The following is an 18,635-nucleotide window of genomic DNA, read 5'->3' on the forward strand; positions in this document are numbered from 1 at the left end:
TTTTAGAGTAATTTAGTTACAAAGAAATTGTGGCATTGAAGCCTACTTAGGAGTCAAGAAGCAGACTTGTAAGAATACAGGCAGGCTTGGTTGGTCTTAATAGATTACTGATGTTGCACTGTGTTTGTTCACTGCTCACATTTCTGATCTAAAATTACTATTTGTCCATGAACATATTTAAAAATATAAGGTAGTTTTCCTTACAAATGTGATCCCTATTCTAGAATTTTCAATCTGACCAAGAAATAAAACAAATGAGAGCAGATGGGCACAAGAGTGATTTGCTTGCACAGAGATGTTCACTAGGAGGTCATAAATCATCAGTTCTCAGAGTATGTGATGATGTCTGGAGACACCTTTGATTGTCACACCTGGGTAGGAGGTGCTACTGACATCTAGTGGGTAGAGGCCAAGGATGTGGCTCGACACCCTACAGTACGTAGGACAGCCCCACAGCAAAGGATTGTCTTGTCTGAGAAGGCAGGAGCAGCGAGGTTAAAGACAGTGTCGTAAATATGTGTGGAAGATACTGTATGGACTGACTGATAAATCAAGTACATTAGGAAAAACCCAAGGTGGTGCCCATGATTGTGGCTTCTATCTCTTGGTCTTTTAGGGTTTTTTTTTCTTCCAGATTTCTATTTTGAAATCATTTTAGGCTTACAGACTGGATAATTGTCATCTCCGTCTCTGTTTCCTTAACACTTGGTACGTGGGAGGCTTTGCTAACTGTTGAATGAAGTAGAAGAGAACAAAGAAGGGGACCCACTAGAAACAGACCTGGTTAGGTTTCACTTCCATGTCAACTATGTGAAAAACTTGAGCGCTCAGAGTGTTTCTCAGGTTTGGAGATAAGCTCCTTGGTTTCCTAGAACCATCCGGCAGCACCACCCATTCCCATCTGCCCATGGCTAAGGTTGTACCTGTGGAATTGGTGTCCAGGAGAATGTCTCCTACTGAGGCACTTATGACTTTGGGTCTTGAAAGAGATCATTTCACACCCTGCACCTTACCCCGGCCACTGAGATTGACCAGGACAATCCTACAAGGCTATTACCTATTAAATATGTGTATATGGGTATTCTGATTAAACATAGAAACCTAGAAAGTGAAAGTTTTCCATAATCCTGATAATAAGTTGGTATATATTCCTCCAGTTTTTAAATGTTTGTATTAACATATTACTAAAGATAAAATGGAATTATAATTTTATAGTATATTATATTGTTTTATAGTGTGTTTTTACCATACTATACTGTGGACATTCTCTATTGTCATATGATAGGTAAGTCATTTCAAGTTGTCTGTAAAATAAGGATGGTATTATCCACCCACCTACTCCAGAGGCATTAGAAAGACTCAGATATAAGATTTGTAAAGTGTGTTGAGTTTCTTAGTTGAAAACACCATGATGTTATATACCATGCTCTATTTTTAATTGATTGTAATGGTATTGAATGATTCTATTACTGGTCTCTTTTGAGATGTTATTGAAATATGTTTTAAGACCTTCTGAGTCCTTAGAGACCACTTGCTACCTTAATGTGGTTTGTCAAATACTGTTAGATTTCAGCTGCTTTTTTGTGTTCCCCACAGGCAAGTATGTGTATCAGCCGATGACCCCTGTGGAACAGCTTCCAAGCACTGAGATTCCCGCGAAGCCCCGGGAACCCACAAACACTATTCAGATCTCAGTCTCCCTCACTGAACACTTTTTGAAATTTGCATCTGTCTTCCAGCCTCCTCTCCCGCCTGATTCACCAAGGTACTGTATGATCTCAGACCTCTTTATTGACAACTATCAGGTTAAATGTATCAATGGGAAGATGTGTTATGTGCAGAAGCAGCCGGCGCCACATTCCCACAAAATGAGCCCTGAGGAGGTCTCTGCACACGATGCCTTAATTTCAAAAGAGAGCAATACACCAAAAATAGATCACTGCTCTTCTCCCTCAAGTTCTGAGGACTCTGGGATCAATGCAGTTGGGGCTCACTATGTGGAATCGTGTGATGAGGACACGGAAGAGGGAGCAGAACTGAGTTCAGAGGAAGATTACAGTCCAGAGAGCAGCTGGGAACCGGACGAGTGCACCCTTCTCTCCCCCTCGCAGTCTGATCTGGAAGTGATTGAAACAATAGAAACCACTGTGTGAGGGTCCAGGTGGGCAGCCAGGTCCTCTGATCCATGCTGAGCTTTTGTACTTTTGTCTGGTGGATCCTTTTCCCAGTGCAGTTGGTGTTTTCTGCCTGTCTCATAGCAGTTCAGTGGTCTGCTGATTTAGCTTCACTTTTAAATTAGTCTTATTATAACTAAGACCTTTTTTCTTATAAATGGTTTTCTTTGTATCTTGACTTACTTTGTATGTAGCATCTGGTGTCATGAATTGTGACCCAGCCTTAATCTCACTGGGAACTTTGAAAGCAGCAAAGCAATGATCAGAGTCTCGTGGGTCAAGTTGAGCAGCTGCCCAGAGTGAAGGACATGCCGTGTTCTAGATAGCCAGGTCTTGGCAGAACAACTTTGGCATTCCTTTTGGCAAACTGACAGGCATTCCTGCCCTGCTAGTCCTGTATGGGGATCAGCTCATATGACCCCTCAAGGTGTGCACCTGGAGATGCCATTCTGTCCCTTTCCCTGTCTCCCCACCACCGGCCCCGAGGCTGGGCCACATTGCCCAGGCTTCTTTCTAGGAAGCTGCTGAGGCCAGCTCAGCCCCTCATTTCTGCCAGTGTCTGCACAGCCCTCCATGATCTGGGGCTGAGCTAGACCTCACTTCAGAAGAGATGACGTCTTCAATTTCACACTCAATCCAGCTTTAGCTGAATGCCTACACTCCTCAGGGTACTGTGGGGATACAGACTGAGTAAGACCTGGCTCCCAGCATGAAGGGGCCACAGTCCAATAGGAGAGGTAACACATGCTCTGGGAACCCAGAGGAGGAGCGGGATGTACTCAGCTTGGGCTAGCTGAGGGAGGTGGTGTAGCATTTGAGCTGGCCTTTCAGGTGGCTTCCTCATTTCCCTGCTTTTTAAAATTGTTCTTCAAGTCTGGAGAAAACTTTTAGGAAGTTATATAGGTTTTATATTTAGGAGGCAGCCACATCCAATGTCTTACGAAAAAAAAATCGGTTAATAGTTTTAGTTAGCATGGAAATGCTAAAGACAAGTCCTTTAGGGATTAGGAATGAATCTAATAGGTTTGATTAATTCTGCTTCATTTGGTTGTATGAAGCATTAGAATGGCTTAGGTGAGAAATGGATTAGAATTCAGTATGATGCATGGATTTTTATGCAGATGCAGAAGCAGTTGAAATAGTTTGCTGCTAAGTCAGGAGAAAATATTTTGTGTAATATTCATTCACTTTACTGCAGTAATATTCACGGTCTGTTGTATATGTTCTCCTTTCCGACACACATAAAATAGTGAATGATTCTTTCTTATTTAGCTTTCTTCAGAATCCTGCTCCTAATCTCTGTTTATAATAGTTGTTCCTGTGAGTCGGTTATCTGCCGTTTCTCCAAGTGGACTGTCCTTGAGGCATAGTTAAGAACCCAGGAAGTTTAAAAGTTGGCCAGATGAAAGCAGAACTGTCTAAGTCGGAGGTAAGGAGGTAGGTGCCTCTCCGAGTGCGCTCTCCTGGCAGCGCCTTGTGCTCCGTCTGCATCAGACACATGCCTTCTACGGCGTGTTCATTTGTATTTTAAGAAATAAGAAGAGGCCTGTTGTGTCCTTCCCTGAAGCCCCCGTTTGGCATCCTTCACAAGTCAGTCACTCTGGGCAGAACATGCTTTCCTGGTTGTATGTGTAGTTCAAGTGATTGGCCAGAACATTCTGTTAGGTTTAGGTGCCCCAAACATCCATAGGCTTTAGAAAGCAGAGTGTGCATATTCCTTTCAAAACAGTGTTAGTTACCACTTTCTTTGCAGATGAGAATGCAGCCAGTGTAAAGTTCCTGCTTCCTGAAGTGTAAAGCCTCAACACGTCCAACCAGAAGGTGGTGAACGGAGCTCCAGGAACAGCGGGGGCCAGGAGGGGGTGACAGAGGCTTATGTTGGGAGAGGAGTTTAGGGACAGATGCTGCAGAGCCCTGCCCGAGACTCTTGGCACCCCTGCCGGGATTGAGCGGCCAGCTGCAGGCGGCCTGTGAACCACAGCAATGCCCGAGTCCTGTCTCCACCCAGCCCGGGTGAGCTCGTGGCATCCCCTGGGTGGGAGCATGGGGGTGCGGGGGTCTTCTTTCTCGACACTGTTCCGTTTAGTTCTCTCCTCTGCCCATTGATCTAACTGGGGTCACACACCGGGTCTCCACAGCCACGGGAATCCCCGGGCACAGGGCCACGTTTCCTGGGCTGGCGTATGAGGGTCGGGCCCTTTATCGGTAATGTCTATGACTTTTGCCTAGGTTCCTGTTTTTTAAACTCCTGAACTGCCATTCAGAGTAGCCACGATTTTAATGGAATTTTTGGATTTAACAATGGTTGATAATCACTTTAAATATTTGCACAATCTCTTTATAATTAAAAACTCACTGAGCTTCACTTACTACTATCTGTTTTATAGAATTGGAGATGTTCCATTGGATTCTAAATATCAGATGCTCCTGGATCTCAAAATAGCCTTTTCTAAATAAGCACAAGCAAGAATCTTTTTTGTCCTAGCACTGTCAATATTAATAATTCTCTGAAAATCATATATGATTGAACCAGAGTTGTTTCTTTATGCTTGCATCCCAAAAGCAACTGATAAGGATATAAAAATATGTAGTTTCAACTCAAATTCTAGACCTGTTCTGTTCTATATTATATGGAAGAATTTCTCTGTAATCCTGATATTATATTGCTCATTTGTATAAGCATATTTATAGGCACTTTAGAGAATGTTTAGACTGCAGTGTGTATTATAGACACCAAACACGGTCATGTTAAATAGGCTTTTGATTAACACTTACACATTGAGAGATATGAAAGCTGTATAATTTGGACCTTGTAGCTACACGTTGACTTGGGCAAAGAGTTGGGCTGTGTGGATGGAAAAACTGCTTTCTCAGGCTTTTGTTGAAAACTGGCACCATTCCCACTTTTTGAAAGTTGGTGTAAAAGCTGTTAGGTGGAAGATACAAAATAAGTGCTGTGTGAAATTTAGCTTTCTTATCTAGCGAAGATTTCTTTTAGAATTTTCAAGTTTCATATATATTCGTGACTTATCTGAGAAATGACAAAGCAATTAAAATGCTTTTGTGGTTGTAACTATTTGGTACATTAACAATTAAAGCTTTATAATCAAATCCAGGTATTTTCAAGATTTGAAATGCAAATTTGAGGAAAAACCTGGAGAAAAATTCTCTTTCCTGGAAGAGGAAGACATGTAATTCAAGATAATACAGGCAAGAGGAAACAAAAAATAAAATCTCCCAAACAGAATAAAACCATGATTTTTTTTTCCTGAAGTACTTTTTGCATTTGATCTAGGATTTGATTTTATCTTGGGAGTGGTGGATCATTTCTTAACCTCTCCTTCCTGGCCTAACTGAAACATCATAGTTCTTTTGGGACTGATCTAAACTCCTTTTACATAAAATTCTCTACTTGGGGGAATAGGATGCAACCAGATAATTTAGAAAGCTGTCAAAATACCCAGATATGTTTGCTGGTATAAATAACTTCTAGGCAAGGGAGAAAAAGCACAAGTTAAAATAATATTTAGTCAACTCTTGATTAGTCCATCTTGTTTGTAAAATTTTATTGACATGTTTTGGCTTTTTAAATGAGGAAAACAAAGTTTTCTTGGGTTTTTCTTTACTACTCCCCTGTCCAGAGGAAGTGTGAGAGTTAAGGAAGCCAGCTGAATTTGGGGGCTTTTTCTGCAGTGTGTCTGTATCTCTTCCCGGTTAGGAGGGCCGTGGGAGTTCCACTCACTGTATCTGCGCTGTACATCCCGGGATGTCAGTACTTCTCACTTCCAAACCTAAGTGCTGGGGCGTGTCTCAGAATTAATGTTGGAATTATTTACCTTCAAAAAATTTCATGTCACCGCTTCCTTTCATTATTATTGATAACAGAGTTGACTGTATGGGGGAAGGGCCGCGTTTCTATCAGTGCTTTGAGTTCTTTTTCTTGTTAAGAATGAAGCAGTGCTCTCTCAGTGGTCTGAACAAGTTCGAAGGCAAATCATCACTAGAGGTTTTAATGTTGAGCTTCCATATCACTGTGCTCATATGTACTTTTAAGGCTGTTCCTACCTTGTAACATTCACTTACTGGTCTATTTTAAAAACCTATCTGTTTTAAAGTTTTAAGCACAATGTTGATCCTTCTGTAATTTCCTAAAATTGCATTGTTTTCCTACAAACAGTTCAACTTTCTTCTCTGTATAATACTTTAGAACACACTGCCTTGTAAAATAAATGTGATTTTTTTTCTTTTGTACCAGGACAAGTCTGATATTTTGGAGTTTGGAGTATCCTCCCTCCCCACCCCTCTTCGGAGAGGTTCTGTCTGATTTAAATAACAACACTGTGAGCTAAACAAAACAAAAACAAAAACCCCATTTGCAAAATGTGAAACATATCTAGTGCTACTTTGTGCAAGGAAGTAAGCTGTTCACATCATTATTCCACTTGAACTTTACAAAAACAGTGCAGATTATTATTGGTATCCATAATACACACTCATGGCCACCACTCAGGATTAACTCCTAGAGCCCTTTATAGTAAGAACTTTTCTGATAGCTGCATTAGGTTTATGCACATAAGACTTACATTCCCCACAAACACTTTATTTCCACGAAGCTACAAGCTGTGTATTCGGTTCATACCATTTTGTATAAGACAGTTCTCAGGGCAGGTCAGGATCCAGGGGGACCCCTGCCCTGCAGAGACAGGGGTGCGGCCGCTTGGTCAGCAAGGCTCAGGGGCCAGGCCTCAGCTTGGCGGATCCAGGAGCTTGATTTTTTTTATTGACACCGAGGAAAGAACAGCTTCTGGGGTTGGCTTTTATTAAATGACCTCACTGCTGAGTGCTGAGTAAATTCACTTATTGTTAATAGATTCACTAATTGTTAATATTAAGAATGACCGCTCAGCAGCCACCTTCCCACCTTCTATGAGCAGCCCTGCCTGCAGCCCCATTTCGCAAGTCAGGAAGAGGCCTCACGAGGTAGACATTTTTGAAGGAAAGCCACTATTTTTGGTTAAAGGGCGTTCTTCTTAACACAGTATTTAGGAAAAAAAAAAAAGAAATATTTTCCCCAAAGTGGCCCAACTTGCAGTTAAGCGGGAGGTGGGTTTGAACGCAGTCACCTTGGCCGTGGAGCTCACCCTCTTGGCCCTTTGCCTGCGTTGCCTCTTCCTGTAGCCCCTTCTCACTCTCAGGGTCCCTGGAGGCTGAGCCAGGGGAGAATAGAGGGTGCTTCCTTCCTGTCTGCAACCCAGCTGACACCTTCCTCATCCAGACATCGTCTGGCTTCCTCCCTCCCTCCCCCAGTTCTGTGCTCCACATGGACCTCCCCCAGCACACACACGTGTACACACAAGTGTGCACACACACCCCCCGTCTTTCTGCAACTATCTCAGTGCTTTGATTAGGCCATTGCTTTTTCCATGTTTAATCGTGATTCTAGGCTAGCTCTTTCTGCCTTCACAAGAGATAAGTTGTCTTTTAAAGTCACTTCTGCAGACAGCTAATCTCTTCAACTCTGTATGCATTATACTTACTTAACTCTACAAAATTGTATTGCCAAGTTTTAGAGAGCATCTCATTGTCTCATCTTACAGATGCTGACTACACACACTTTTATTCTGCAATAAACTTTAATTTAGCATCTCTTCCTCATTACAGTTCAATCACTGGGAGCTGGTAATGCTTTTAACCCTTGGTGTCCCACCCCAGTACTCTGCTGAATGAAGGGGTAAGACAGGACCTCGGGACTCAGGCTCCCCGAGGTGGGGTTCAAGGAGGGGCAATTAGAAGTCAGATGGAATTCTTCAGGAACCAGGCAGATGAGGGAATTTGGTGAAAATACAAGTGAAAAACAAGGTAAAGTAAATTTGTCAAATATTAATGGTGTTTTTCTATTTGCTTTTTCAAATTTTCCTGGTTTCCTAAAATGAATTGATGTTACTTTTATTATCAGAAACACACCCAGTAAGCTGTTTTGAAGATCGTGAGTCCTAGGACAGTGAGCACGGTGGAGCCTGACTTCGCAGGTTTGTGGGAGGAAGTGGGGAGCCGGTGAGTCTGGGCAGCAATGCACCCCCACCCCCCACCCCCTCCTGCGGTGGCAGGGACTGAAGGCTGGACTGAGGACTGTGTGTCCTGGATCCACCCGGCCTCCCCAGGCGGTGACCTCATTCCAGGCCTTCATCCATCGCTGGAAGGTTCTTGGGCCAGTGGGTTGGAGAAGAGGAGGGGATTTGTTTCTTACTGTCCTCAGTCCCCAGCCCGAAACTGTATGAATTTAGAGATGGGAGATCAGAAAGCTTGGGCTCTAGTGGGACATCTTCGTCCTCTGTGACACCTATCCTGTCACCTAGTGTAAAATCCCAGTTGGCTTATCCCGAGAAGGAGGTCTGGAGCGCCACTGCAAGGTAACGACAGGAAACGCCCCATCGTGGGCCCATGAAGCCCCGCAGATGCTGAAGGGGACTTACACGCATTTTCCTGGATGTCAGCTTGTCTGCCAAACTCAGCAACTCTGTGTGACAGGCGGGACAGGATAATTTTGTGAGTTTTTGGCTGAAGCATCCGGCAGCTAAGTCAACGATAGAGGCAGGTGAGTCACTCGTACGCGGCAAGTAAGTGACAGGGCCAGAGCTCCAAACTTCTGTTGATTCCAAATCCAGCCGGTGTTACCCCTTGTTGTTGAGGCCCAGCAGTCACACCTGCCCTGCTTAGGCCTGGTTCCACTGCTCCCCCACACTCACCTCTCCGCCCCGACCTGAGGCCCGGAGGCCCTCCCAGCCCCGCCCACACCACCAGCCCTTCTTCTTGGCAGGGATTAGGGGGCATCCAGGAGCCACAGCCCAGCCCTCCAGGCATCGCCTGGTGCTGCCCTTGTTGCCAAGTTGCTCTGACTTTCTGCCTCTCCTGGCTGGACCTCGAACTGGCTCTGGCCTGAGACCCAGACGAGACCCAGATGCTACCTCAGGCTCAGGGGTGGCCCAGGATCTAACACTTCTCTCGGGAATTGGCCTCCACGGTTAGCGCTTTTGGTATTAGCCGCTTCTGCTTCCTCCCCCTCCCAGCCCGGTTCAGGTACCAACTGCTCCTCGTGGTAAGCACTGGTCATCACCCCCTTAGGCTTGCCTCCCAGGGCCAGCCTACTCCAGGGCACTGTGTAGACCCTGCCTGATGACCCAGCCCTGAACTAGGGCCCCATGTACTAGACAAAGGGCTGGGCTCTGCCCCAATGTTTACAATCTGCCTGTGTGAACTGTGATGCCAAAATTCACCAAGCAGATGTTGGTGCACCCGTGTACCAGCAGAAGGACCCGGAAGAGCCACCACAGCGTATGCACAAGCTCTAAGCGGCCACGCAGTCGGCTGCGGTTCCGCACTGTCTGGAGGGTGGGCTTCCCAAGGGTGGGCTTGGATTTACACAGGAATCCACAGAGCCTGTTTTTCCTGGGAATCTAAAATAACAAGGGGTAACTCTAGCATGATTTCGAAGCTGCACTGAGTAGTGGAAGACACCAGGGATCTGGGTTTCTAGAGGAACCCAAGGTCCTGGGTCAATGGGCCCAGAGTGGGTGCTTCTGGACAGGTCACTAGGTCAGCATAAGATCAGGGAGTCCAAGAATTCATTGTGGTCCTTGCAGATTTTGGGGGCTCCAAAAGGGATCAGTTCTTCCCTAGAGGATTTATTCTTACGCCAACATATCCAAGAATCACAGAGAGGCAGTGGATTCCTGGAGCTGCAATGTGTTTCCTGAATCAAACAGGAAATCACTTTGGCCCCATGTTATGTCTGATACAGCCACTCAGAAAGGCAGTAACAGACTGACGGAAAGGTCAGTGATGGGGAGGACAAAGGGAGGGAGTTGACCAAAAATCACCATCTCAGGTGGAGGTGGGCTGTGGGAGCTTTGAAGGATGATGGGCCAAATCACTCTTCAGGAGAGAGAGAGGAGAGGCCAGGCAGGGGCAAACCATGAGGTCCTCCAGTTTGCTAGGGGCTGGGACATGGTCCTTTAAGACTATCAGGACCAAATACTAACCTTTGAGATGTACGTAGTGCGGAGTTCTGAGGGAACAGATGTCAGGTAGGAATGGGGGCTACTGGCCTCACTCAGTTACTGAGGAGTGAAGCCAAGGCCCATCCACAGCCGGCCCTGGCTGGGGCAGGAGGCTGAAGCCGGGGCCTGTTCACCAAGACCAGGCTTGGGAAGGGACTGCAGGGGGTGGCGTGTGCGTATTACCTATCCCACCGCCTTCCGAAGCTGTGGATGTTCAGTCACTTACACAGGAGGCATGTATTCAAAGAGGTGTTAGCACCTACCCTCCTACCCTGCAAAGTCATTCCTAAGTTTATACCCAACAGAAATGTGTACATATGGCCACCAAAAAACAGGAAGAAAAATGGTAATGGGCCACCATTAGAAACAAACCAAACGCCCTTTAGCAACAGAATGGATAAGTTATGGTATATTCATACAACGGAAGACTATTCAGCAGCGAGAATGAGTAACATAGACAAATCTTACAGATGTAACTGGAATGAAAGAAGCTACTTCCAAAAGAATAATGTACCTTTTTAAAAATGAAGTTCAAAGCAGGTGATGTTAGAAGTCAGGGTGGTGGTTATCTTGCGGGGTGGGAGTGATGAACAGAAAATTCAGGGGACATCTGGGGTGTTGGTCGTTCCTGTTTACTTGATCTGGGTGCTGGTTGTACCAGTGTGTTCACTCCATGAAGTAATCTAGCTTTTCACACGTGGTTTGTGAACATTTCTGCCCATAAAAGGTTTACTTTAAAAAGAGACTTAAAAGAAAAGACAGTGGCAGGTACCCAGCTTTCAGCACTGTGCTATGGAGGACAAGGCGTGGCCCAAACACAATCCTTCCTTCAGGAGTGATGGAGGCAGACAGGAAAACGCAAGCATGGAAACAAGGTGAGTCCAGCTGCCACCTTCATGGAGAAGTGGGGAAGGCTTGGTAGATTGCTGGGCTGTGGAGGAGGCTGGTGGCCAGGAGATGGCCACAGAGGCCCCGGAGAGGAGGGTTCGCTAGGATGAGCCCTCGGAGAACCGGGGCCGCCCCCTGGAGCCCAGTGGTGGTCAGACTGCCCAGGCCTGGAGTCTGCCCTGGGCTACCCGGAGGGCAACACACCAGGCCTTTCCTGCAGCTCTGGGCATGTCACAGGTGTCTGATTCTGGACATGCACCTTTGGAAAAACATTTTCAGCAGGCAGAGCTGAGTGGAAACATACTGCTTCTAAAAGGATCCCCAAAGCACTGAATTATTTATTTGCAGCCACATTCATCATTGATGAGGCCCCTGTTGGCTTCCCTCTTCCACAAACACCTTCCCTCCCCACTCACCAGGCTCTGGTTGGTAATGTGTTGCCTTTATAAAGCATCTCTTGCACGTCACCGGGACCTTTGCTTCAGACAGAGCAGATGCGTCTTTATTTTTCAGAAGAGTTGCAGCCTTCCTCTGCTCACACCTGAGCCATGGGGGGCTGTGCCTAGAACCCGGGGCTCCTGACTGGCAGCCCAGGTTTCTTTCCAAGGTCCATTCTGCCTCTCATGGGGAACTGGGTGAGACCATTTCCCCACCCTCGCCCCCCATGGCAGGAGGGCGGGGCAGTAGCTCAAGCTGTGAGTCGAGTGACCATTTTCAGATGGTCCATTCAAATACTTACTGTTTACCATGTACAAAGGAGAAACAGGCTGTGATGGACACAGCTGTGTTTTGGCTAGAGTCCCTCGCCTCTCCTCTTAGGACCCTGATTTCCTTTCAGAAGCTCGTCTCTCCCTCCCCCCAGGGGCCAGCATGGAAGATGGCGGCTCAGACCAGGTACCTGCCCTCCTCACATGGTAGCTGGTGGGTGCCTAGAACCTCGCTCCCCAGATCCTTCCTTTTACCACCTGTCCTAGTCCAGTGGTGGGCATGTGGCCTGGAAGAGCAGCTGGAGCTCGGTGCTGGGGCTGGTGCGGGTGCTCAGAGCTGCTGCTCCTGGATACAGGGAGCCCCAGCCCCTCAGTGAGCTCCCATGGTCATGTCAGCAGAACCACTGCTGCTGCTGCCCGAGCCTGGATAGATTTCCAGATAGTCTCTGCCCCCAAGGAACTGCTTTGAAGTGGGACCCATATTGCTGCTGAATAGAGCATGTAAGTGCCATGAGGGCCAGGGACTGGGCCCAGCATTGCCCAGCCCTTGTGTCAGTTTCTCATCTACCCTCAGATGAGACGAGAGGGCTCTTCAAATCCAATGCAGAAGGCATGACCTGGATCTAAAGCTGCTGTCACTTAGTCAGTGGTGCTGTGCCTTGAATGACAAGTTAAAGACTATTGGGGATGATAAACTAGGAAAGGGGCTGGAGGAGAGCGCTTTGGTGGTGTCACGGGTCCTGGTTTGAACGGGGCTCCGATACTCAGTCAACTGCCTTGGCTCTTTAGAGACTGAAGAAGGGCAGTCTCAAATTTGCTTTGAGAATATCAAGCCCCTTTGGTCTTAATTTTAGGCTCATCAAGAAACCTTCTGATACAGAATTTTGGGAGGTGGCATCACTGGCTTTGGAATCAGCTCTGAGTTCAGATCTGTGCTCTGCCACTTCTCAAGTGTGCGTCTTGGTTCAGTTATTGCCCACGTCTGAGCCTCGGCTTTCTTGTCTGTAGGACAGGGTTGACTCTGTCACGTGGCTGCAGTGGGTATCCAGTCGGTGGTCACTTCCCCTAGCGTGGCCTCCTCGCGCTGCCGCCTTGGGAGTAGTTCTGTGTAAGCGTTAAGCTAACGTTTCTGGCGCGTTTGCTGCGTGCCTGCGCAGAGCTCTGTTTTCACAGGCGCTCTCATTTAGTCATCACCATGGCCTTACTTTATAAAGAAACTGAAGCCAAGAGAGGTTGTGACTTGCTGAGGATCACAGCTAGGATGTGGCAGAAGCAGGTTCTATTTTCTATTAAAAGTTGTATCTAGTTTCTGCATCTGTCCCCTGGGGATTGTTCTGGAGTATTGGAAATGATGAACATGGAAAGGACCCAGCATGCTGCCTGGTGCCCAGAAGGTGCTCACTAGTTATTGGGCCGTTAGGAGCACCATGGGCTCCTGGCCGGGACACGGGTGGGCCCGCCCTGCATGCTCAGTGGCTTGGGCCTCACAGCCAGTTCCTGGGAGCCCGTCCCGAGTGAAGTGCAAATGGAGCACCTGCGCCCGTGAGGCGGACGCCTCATCCTGCGTGTGTGGTGCGACCTCCTGCGGTTATTGGTTCCATGACATCCAAGGGCCCTGGGCCAAGAAGCATAAAAATACTGCTCTAGCAGCCTAGTCGCTATCAGAGGAGCACCCAGACAGATGGGCCTATGATGCAGTTGCTCATTTGAAGACAGGCAGGGCTGCCACAGTCAGGGGCCTTGACTGAGCTACTAGAACTGAACTAGGGCAACAAGGGTTCTAAACATCCTTTACGACTTGATAGACGGAGAGTGAGACAGCCAGCAGGCCTGCAGGACTCCAACAGGAGGCGTTTATTGTTAGAAATGGCAGGCCTTACACTTAAGCAGGTTGTAACATAAACACGTGGACAAGGCGGTACGCCAGCCCCGCAGGCTCCTCGCTCCCCCCCCAGTGCAGGTTTCCGTTGTGCTGTGCCGAGCTGACCCAGTCCTTGTCCCAGCACAGCAGGAGGTCACGTCCCTCCCTCTCTCTGTGTCGTCCACCAGCTGGAAGGGATGGGGTGTGACAGACTTGGAATGGCAGCTGCGGGAGCTGTGCTGCTTCTCTATGCTTCAGGGGAAACAGGAAAAAGGCCCAACAGGCAAAACGAATTTTCTTAAATGACTGGATGGAGGTATGTGACAGTCATCTGCTTAATGAGCAAAACAGAATCAACTAGTCTGGTGCTGATGCTACAGCAGCACCAGGAAGAGACGCGAGTCTCCCTCCTCCCCAGAGGCTTCAGTCCTCCGTCACGGGCGGGGGAATGAGCTGCAGCTGGAAGTTCTCCTTCTGGAAGATGCTGTTGAAGGCAGAGCCACTCTGGGAGCCACCAAATGGCCTGCAGCTGTCACTGCTGCGATTCTGGGAGAGTTCTGTAAGGAGAGCCAGCTGCAAAGGAGGGGACACTGCATCGACCGAGGCTGGTGGGGCAGAGTCTGGGAGGGGGCCCTAAATAGGGTGGCAGAGTTCAAGACGGTTCAGGAAGAGCTCAGGGACAAATCTGGCCCAGCTAGAACTTAGGGGTGACTAGGGTGTGGAGGAGAGGGTAGAGTCTGGACTCTTACTTTCAAGTATGGAAAGCCAGGAAAGTGTTTTAAGCAAGGGGGTAACACGACTTGGATTTAGGGATGGTACCCAAGCAACAGCCTGGAGAAGTGACAGAAGACCTGCAGTGGCCTCTGTGAGTTGGAAAGGGAAATGGCCAGGAGATGTAGAGAAGGTGCCTATTGAGTAGGAACCCCCACTGTGTGGAGAGGAGGAGCCCAGGGTACCGGCAGGCTACTGCTCTGGGGGACTGGATGACAGGATGCCACCCAGAGGCAGGCACAAGCAAGGAAGAGCCGGTAGGGAAAGGTAATGAGCACGCTTCTGAAGTGCCTTGGAACCCCCAGACTCAGGTAGTGGCAGGACTGCTGGGAACTCCCCAAATCTGTACTCTCTCTACAGCTACAGGATTCCAGTAAGTTTTAGCCCAGGGCCTTTTGGAATCAAGACCAACTGTCCTAATCCCAGCTACAGTTATGTGTGCTCATGTGTCTCAGTTCTGGACAAAGGAGGTAAGTGGAAGAGGTGTATACAATTTCTAGGGACTGTCCTTAAATAGAGGGCTTATAGTTCTCCTTTTTCTGCATCTTGCTAGCAGGAATGCAGATGTGATGGTTGGAGCTGGGGCAACCATGTTGAACCATGTGAGTAAAAGCCATATGTTAAGGATGGCAGAGCCACAGGTAGAAGAAATCTGGAGAGAGGCTCACGGAAGGTTGCCCTGAGATGCCTGCATTTCCAATTCCATTTTGGTTAAACCACTTTAATTTAGCATTCATCCTTCATGGCCAGAACAAATGCAGATGCCTAGCAGAGTCTGGGGCTGAGGGCAGGTTGGCAGTCATCAGTATAAAGGGTCCTAGATGAGGGACTGGGCTTATGCTTGCTTGCTCTGGAAGCAGGATAAACACAGATGCCCTTCTGTGTCCTCACAGCCCATGGCAGGTAAGGGACAGAGATCTTTCCACTTCCTCTGCATCCTCTACCAAGTTCTGAGTGCTCCCTGGGGTCAGGGCTGCCACAAGCCATAACAGGGAGGCCAGGGCACTTACAGACTAAGGAGGAGGCTGGAGTGAGGACTTGAGGACACTGTTACTAAAACAGTAATTATGGATAGGAGATATAAACAACCACACAAACATTACCCTGGAACTTCCTCGGTAGAGATGGCAAAGCTGATCAAATGCTTGGATTTGCTGTGGATCCAGAACAGGTTCTGAGGCTGCCTGAGAAATCAAGAACAGTAAGGTTAGTAACCCCCAGGGGAGGCCTCTGGATTTGGTCAAGGCTGAGACAGGATGTGGCGCTTCCTTCGTTCCTGTGAGGAAAATCCATGCTTCCAGCAACTGGTGAGATACTTTACTGGACAGTAATCAGAAATGGGCGTGTCCCTCCTCAGTCCCTTGGTGCCAGCCGCAGGTGGACCTCTCTAGGGACACCCCCCCACCCCAGGGTTTCCAGCTTTTTCAGACTGACGAGCTTCCTTAAGGGCTGCTTGGTCCCTCTCTGCCTTTACTGTGCAGAGCAGTTCAGTTCCACCCAGCCCTGCGCTCCCCACTCCCCCGCCTTATCCCTCACCGAGTAAGGCGCTCAAAGACGCTCCTTCTTTGTGCAGGTGGTGGGGATACAGTATATGTGAAAAATCACGTCATTTCCCTGCCTCATTGTAAAGCTGGTAGCCACCTACGGGGCTGCGATTTTAGTCTGCTTTGGAGGAAGGAAGTCTAATTGCTCCCCCAGTAGTCTTGCTTTGCTCCACCTGTTACTGCACCAACACTGTGGTCCTACTCAGTGGATCCGATCCAACGCATAGCTAGAGGGCAAAATGGGATCCTGGCAGAAGCCGCCACAGGCTTTGGAGTCGGAGGTGAGCTGGAATTCCAGTTCTGACACTAACCTGCCACGTGATCTTAGGCAGGTCCCTTCTCTGACTTGAGAGAGGATGACTCTTCTCTGTAAGGTTGCTGAACATTAAATTAGACAAGATCCTTATTTAAAGTATCTTTAACCGGCTGGCACCCCACCAGGGCTCAGCTTTTATTACAATCTAGGGACACCCTTAATTTTAAAGTTAAATGATAATTTCAGAAGGGTTTCAATGATGCAGGGTCTGGGTGTTGACACGAGCGCATCTATGGGGCTGAGCGAGGCTGTGGGACTGAAGGGAGCTGCAAGAGGTGGTCTGTTTCTATGAATGTCCTGGCAAGAACAGCAACCAAAACAGTGATAAAAAAACAAATGCCTGTGTCCAGGATGTGGAAGACGTTCAAGAACAGGGCAGTGGAGTGGACGACAGGGGAGGCACAGAGCAAATACCACCACTCAGAAGACTGACCACGTCCTGAGCATTTACCACAGCCGAGCCCCTTGTGCTGCATACTCTGTGTGGGTGAGCTCGTCAAATCCTCACCGCCACTCTAGCAGGAAGGTACTGCCGTGTCCAGCCCTGCAACCCCCCAGGATTTGAACTTTAAAAAGCATTACATACAGAAACTTTAAGAGGTTATGTAAAGTTGTCTTCCAGAAAGGACTTTACTTTTTTCCTCAAAATTTTCACCACCCTTAGGGGGGAAACCTACTAAGAGCTAAGACAGAATGGAAATAAGCACTACCCCTGAAATAAATCACGCTAGTGAGTGTGAAATTATTTCACACCTTCATTTCCTAACTAGGTGAAAAGGATGTGCTTCGAGACCCAGAAAGCAGCTATCCACGATGAGGGTCACAGCTCATGGGCCCCTGGAGTCCCGCAGGATGCTGCAGAGGTAACGTCTGGCTTCGGAGACCAGCCCAGGGGACAGTGGCCTTAGTTCTTCCCAGTGCTCTCAGTGGGCTGAGGATGGTCTGAAGGGAATCCTGAGCAGGGCAGCCAGAAAGAGAAGACAGACTGCAGGGGCCCTGCTTTGCATTCTAGACTCACGCCTTGGGTCCGCCAGACACAGGAGAGGGACCGTCCCTAACCTGAGAACGTTTCAACTTGCCTTGACGCTGTAAAAATACTTTTTCTCAATAGACTTTGGTAGGAAAAATGATCCTATTCTTGGAGAGAAAGTGTGTGGAGTATCACACTTCCAGTAGATACTAAGTAAGATACACTGGGGAGTTCCAAGCTAAAGATAATTTGAAGGTTTGAGAAATACTGCAAACTGAGCATAAGCAAGCAAGAGAGAAAACGGTCCTGCCCTGATTCTCCGAGTCCCTTCAGTACTGCTGGCATGAACTGGGGAGCAGGGCGGGTTAAGGACAAGGACGACAGGTGCCTTTCACTGGCCATTCGAAACCTCACCACACTCCCTGTGACATGGGACCAAGCCTCCCTGATCGCACCTTTGCTTATTCCCTGGTTACCCCGTGATAAAGTTTAACAAGGAGGGTCCAAATGGAAACAAGTCGGGAATGGTCTAGGTAAGGTGCCCTGGGTGGGGGGAGGAGGTGTTAAGGCAGGTTAATTAAAAAGAAGGTTGTAAAGGCCAAGTTAGCAAATGACAAAGCAGGGGGAGACCTCTCCTTATACTTTTATAAAACAGCCCTTTGCTTTGAAAGGATAACGTAAGGAAAAACCTCTCATGAAATGTACTACTGTACTCACTATGAAGATGCAGCTGTGCAGGCCACTTACGATGACCTGTGCAGAATTCCCATCAGACCCTGCGCTGAGAAAAACTGCTGGGCAGTTACTAGTTGTGCAGACTTGCTACTAATTATGTTTTCTTTTTTGCTTTTGTCACTTGGAAACTCAAAGCTAAGTGGTCAGCTATATAAGACTAGCAGCTGGATAGGGCTTGGGGGCAAACATTTACGTGTGCTATTATAACCTGGTTTTATATTATTTTCATAGGCGAACAGTTTTAAAAAATCTAGATTTCCTTATTTATTTTATCCAATTGGATCTATTTTGGAAGCCAACTCAAATCATTATGGGAAAGTGAAGGTCATGTCGGATCAGAAGTAGAAAATGCTACTGTTAAAAACAGAATCAGTGCTTTCCACACACACCCCCCCTGCCCCCGGCAACAGTACATGGCAGAGACGTCTGTTCTAGGCACAGAGTAGATGGCTCTAGCCCCCGGGAGTTTGCTCACTGAGACAGAAGGTGCAGAAGTCTCAAATGATGGTCCAATCCATGTTTTCTAATCCAGCACTTCTCCAGCTTTTATGTGTGTGAGTATCACTAAGCGATCTTGTTAAAATGCAGATTCTGGTTAGAAGGTCTGGGGTG

General features: G+C 47.6%; 2 protein-coding genes across 19 annotated transcripts in view; one reads left to right on the top strand and one right to left on the bottom strand.

Moving 5' to 3' along the window:
* The window catches only part of C1H3orf70 (chromosome 1 C3orf70 homolog), an 81,005-nt gene that overhangs the window by 58,561 nt on the left and 3,809 nt on the right, over nucleotides 1–18,635 (top strand). Inside the window, exons 2-5 of one of the 18 annotated variants that reach the window (XR_004321018.1) lie at nucleotides 1,597–2,161; nucleotides 7,836–16,805; nucleotides 17,089–17,181; nucleotides 18,255–18,577. Coding sequence is in view for 2 of the 18 variants with exons in the window: in XM_032482932.1 (XP_032338823.1) it covers nucleotides 1,597–2,153 (557 nt within the window). In the remaining 16 variants the exon portion in view is untranslated. Of the gene's footprint in view, nucleotides 1–1,596; nucleotides 6,432–7,835; nucleotides 18,578–18,635 lie in introns of those variants that run through there. The other 17 variants (XR_004321025.1, XR_004321013.1, XR_004321016.1 and 14 more) reach the window with 17 other exon arrangements.
* Nucleotides 13,654–18,635, bottom strand: part of VPS8 (VPS8 subunit of CORVET complex) — a 223,049-nt gene continuing 218,067 nt past the window's right edge. The window contains 2 exon segments of the mRNA XM_032482907.1: nucleotides 13,654–14,320; nucleotides 15,562–15,642. Of these exon segments, the coding sequence (XP_032338798.1) occupies nucleotides 14,111–14,320; nucleotides 15,562–15,642 (291 nt within the window). The 3' untranslated portion in view covers nucleotides 13,654–14,110.

This window comes from Camelus ferus, chromosome 1 (genome assembly GCF_009834535.1).
Source record: "Camelus ferus isolate YT-003-E chromosome 1, BCGSAC_Cfer_1.0, whole genome shotgun sequence".
Classification (NCBI taxonomy): Eukaryota; Metazoa; Chordata; class Mammalia; order Artiodactyla; family Camelidae; genus Camelus; species Camelus ferus.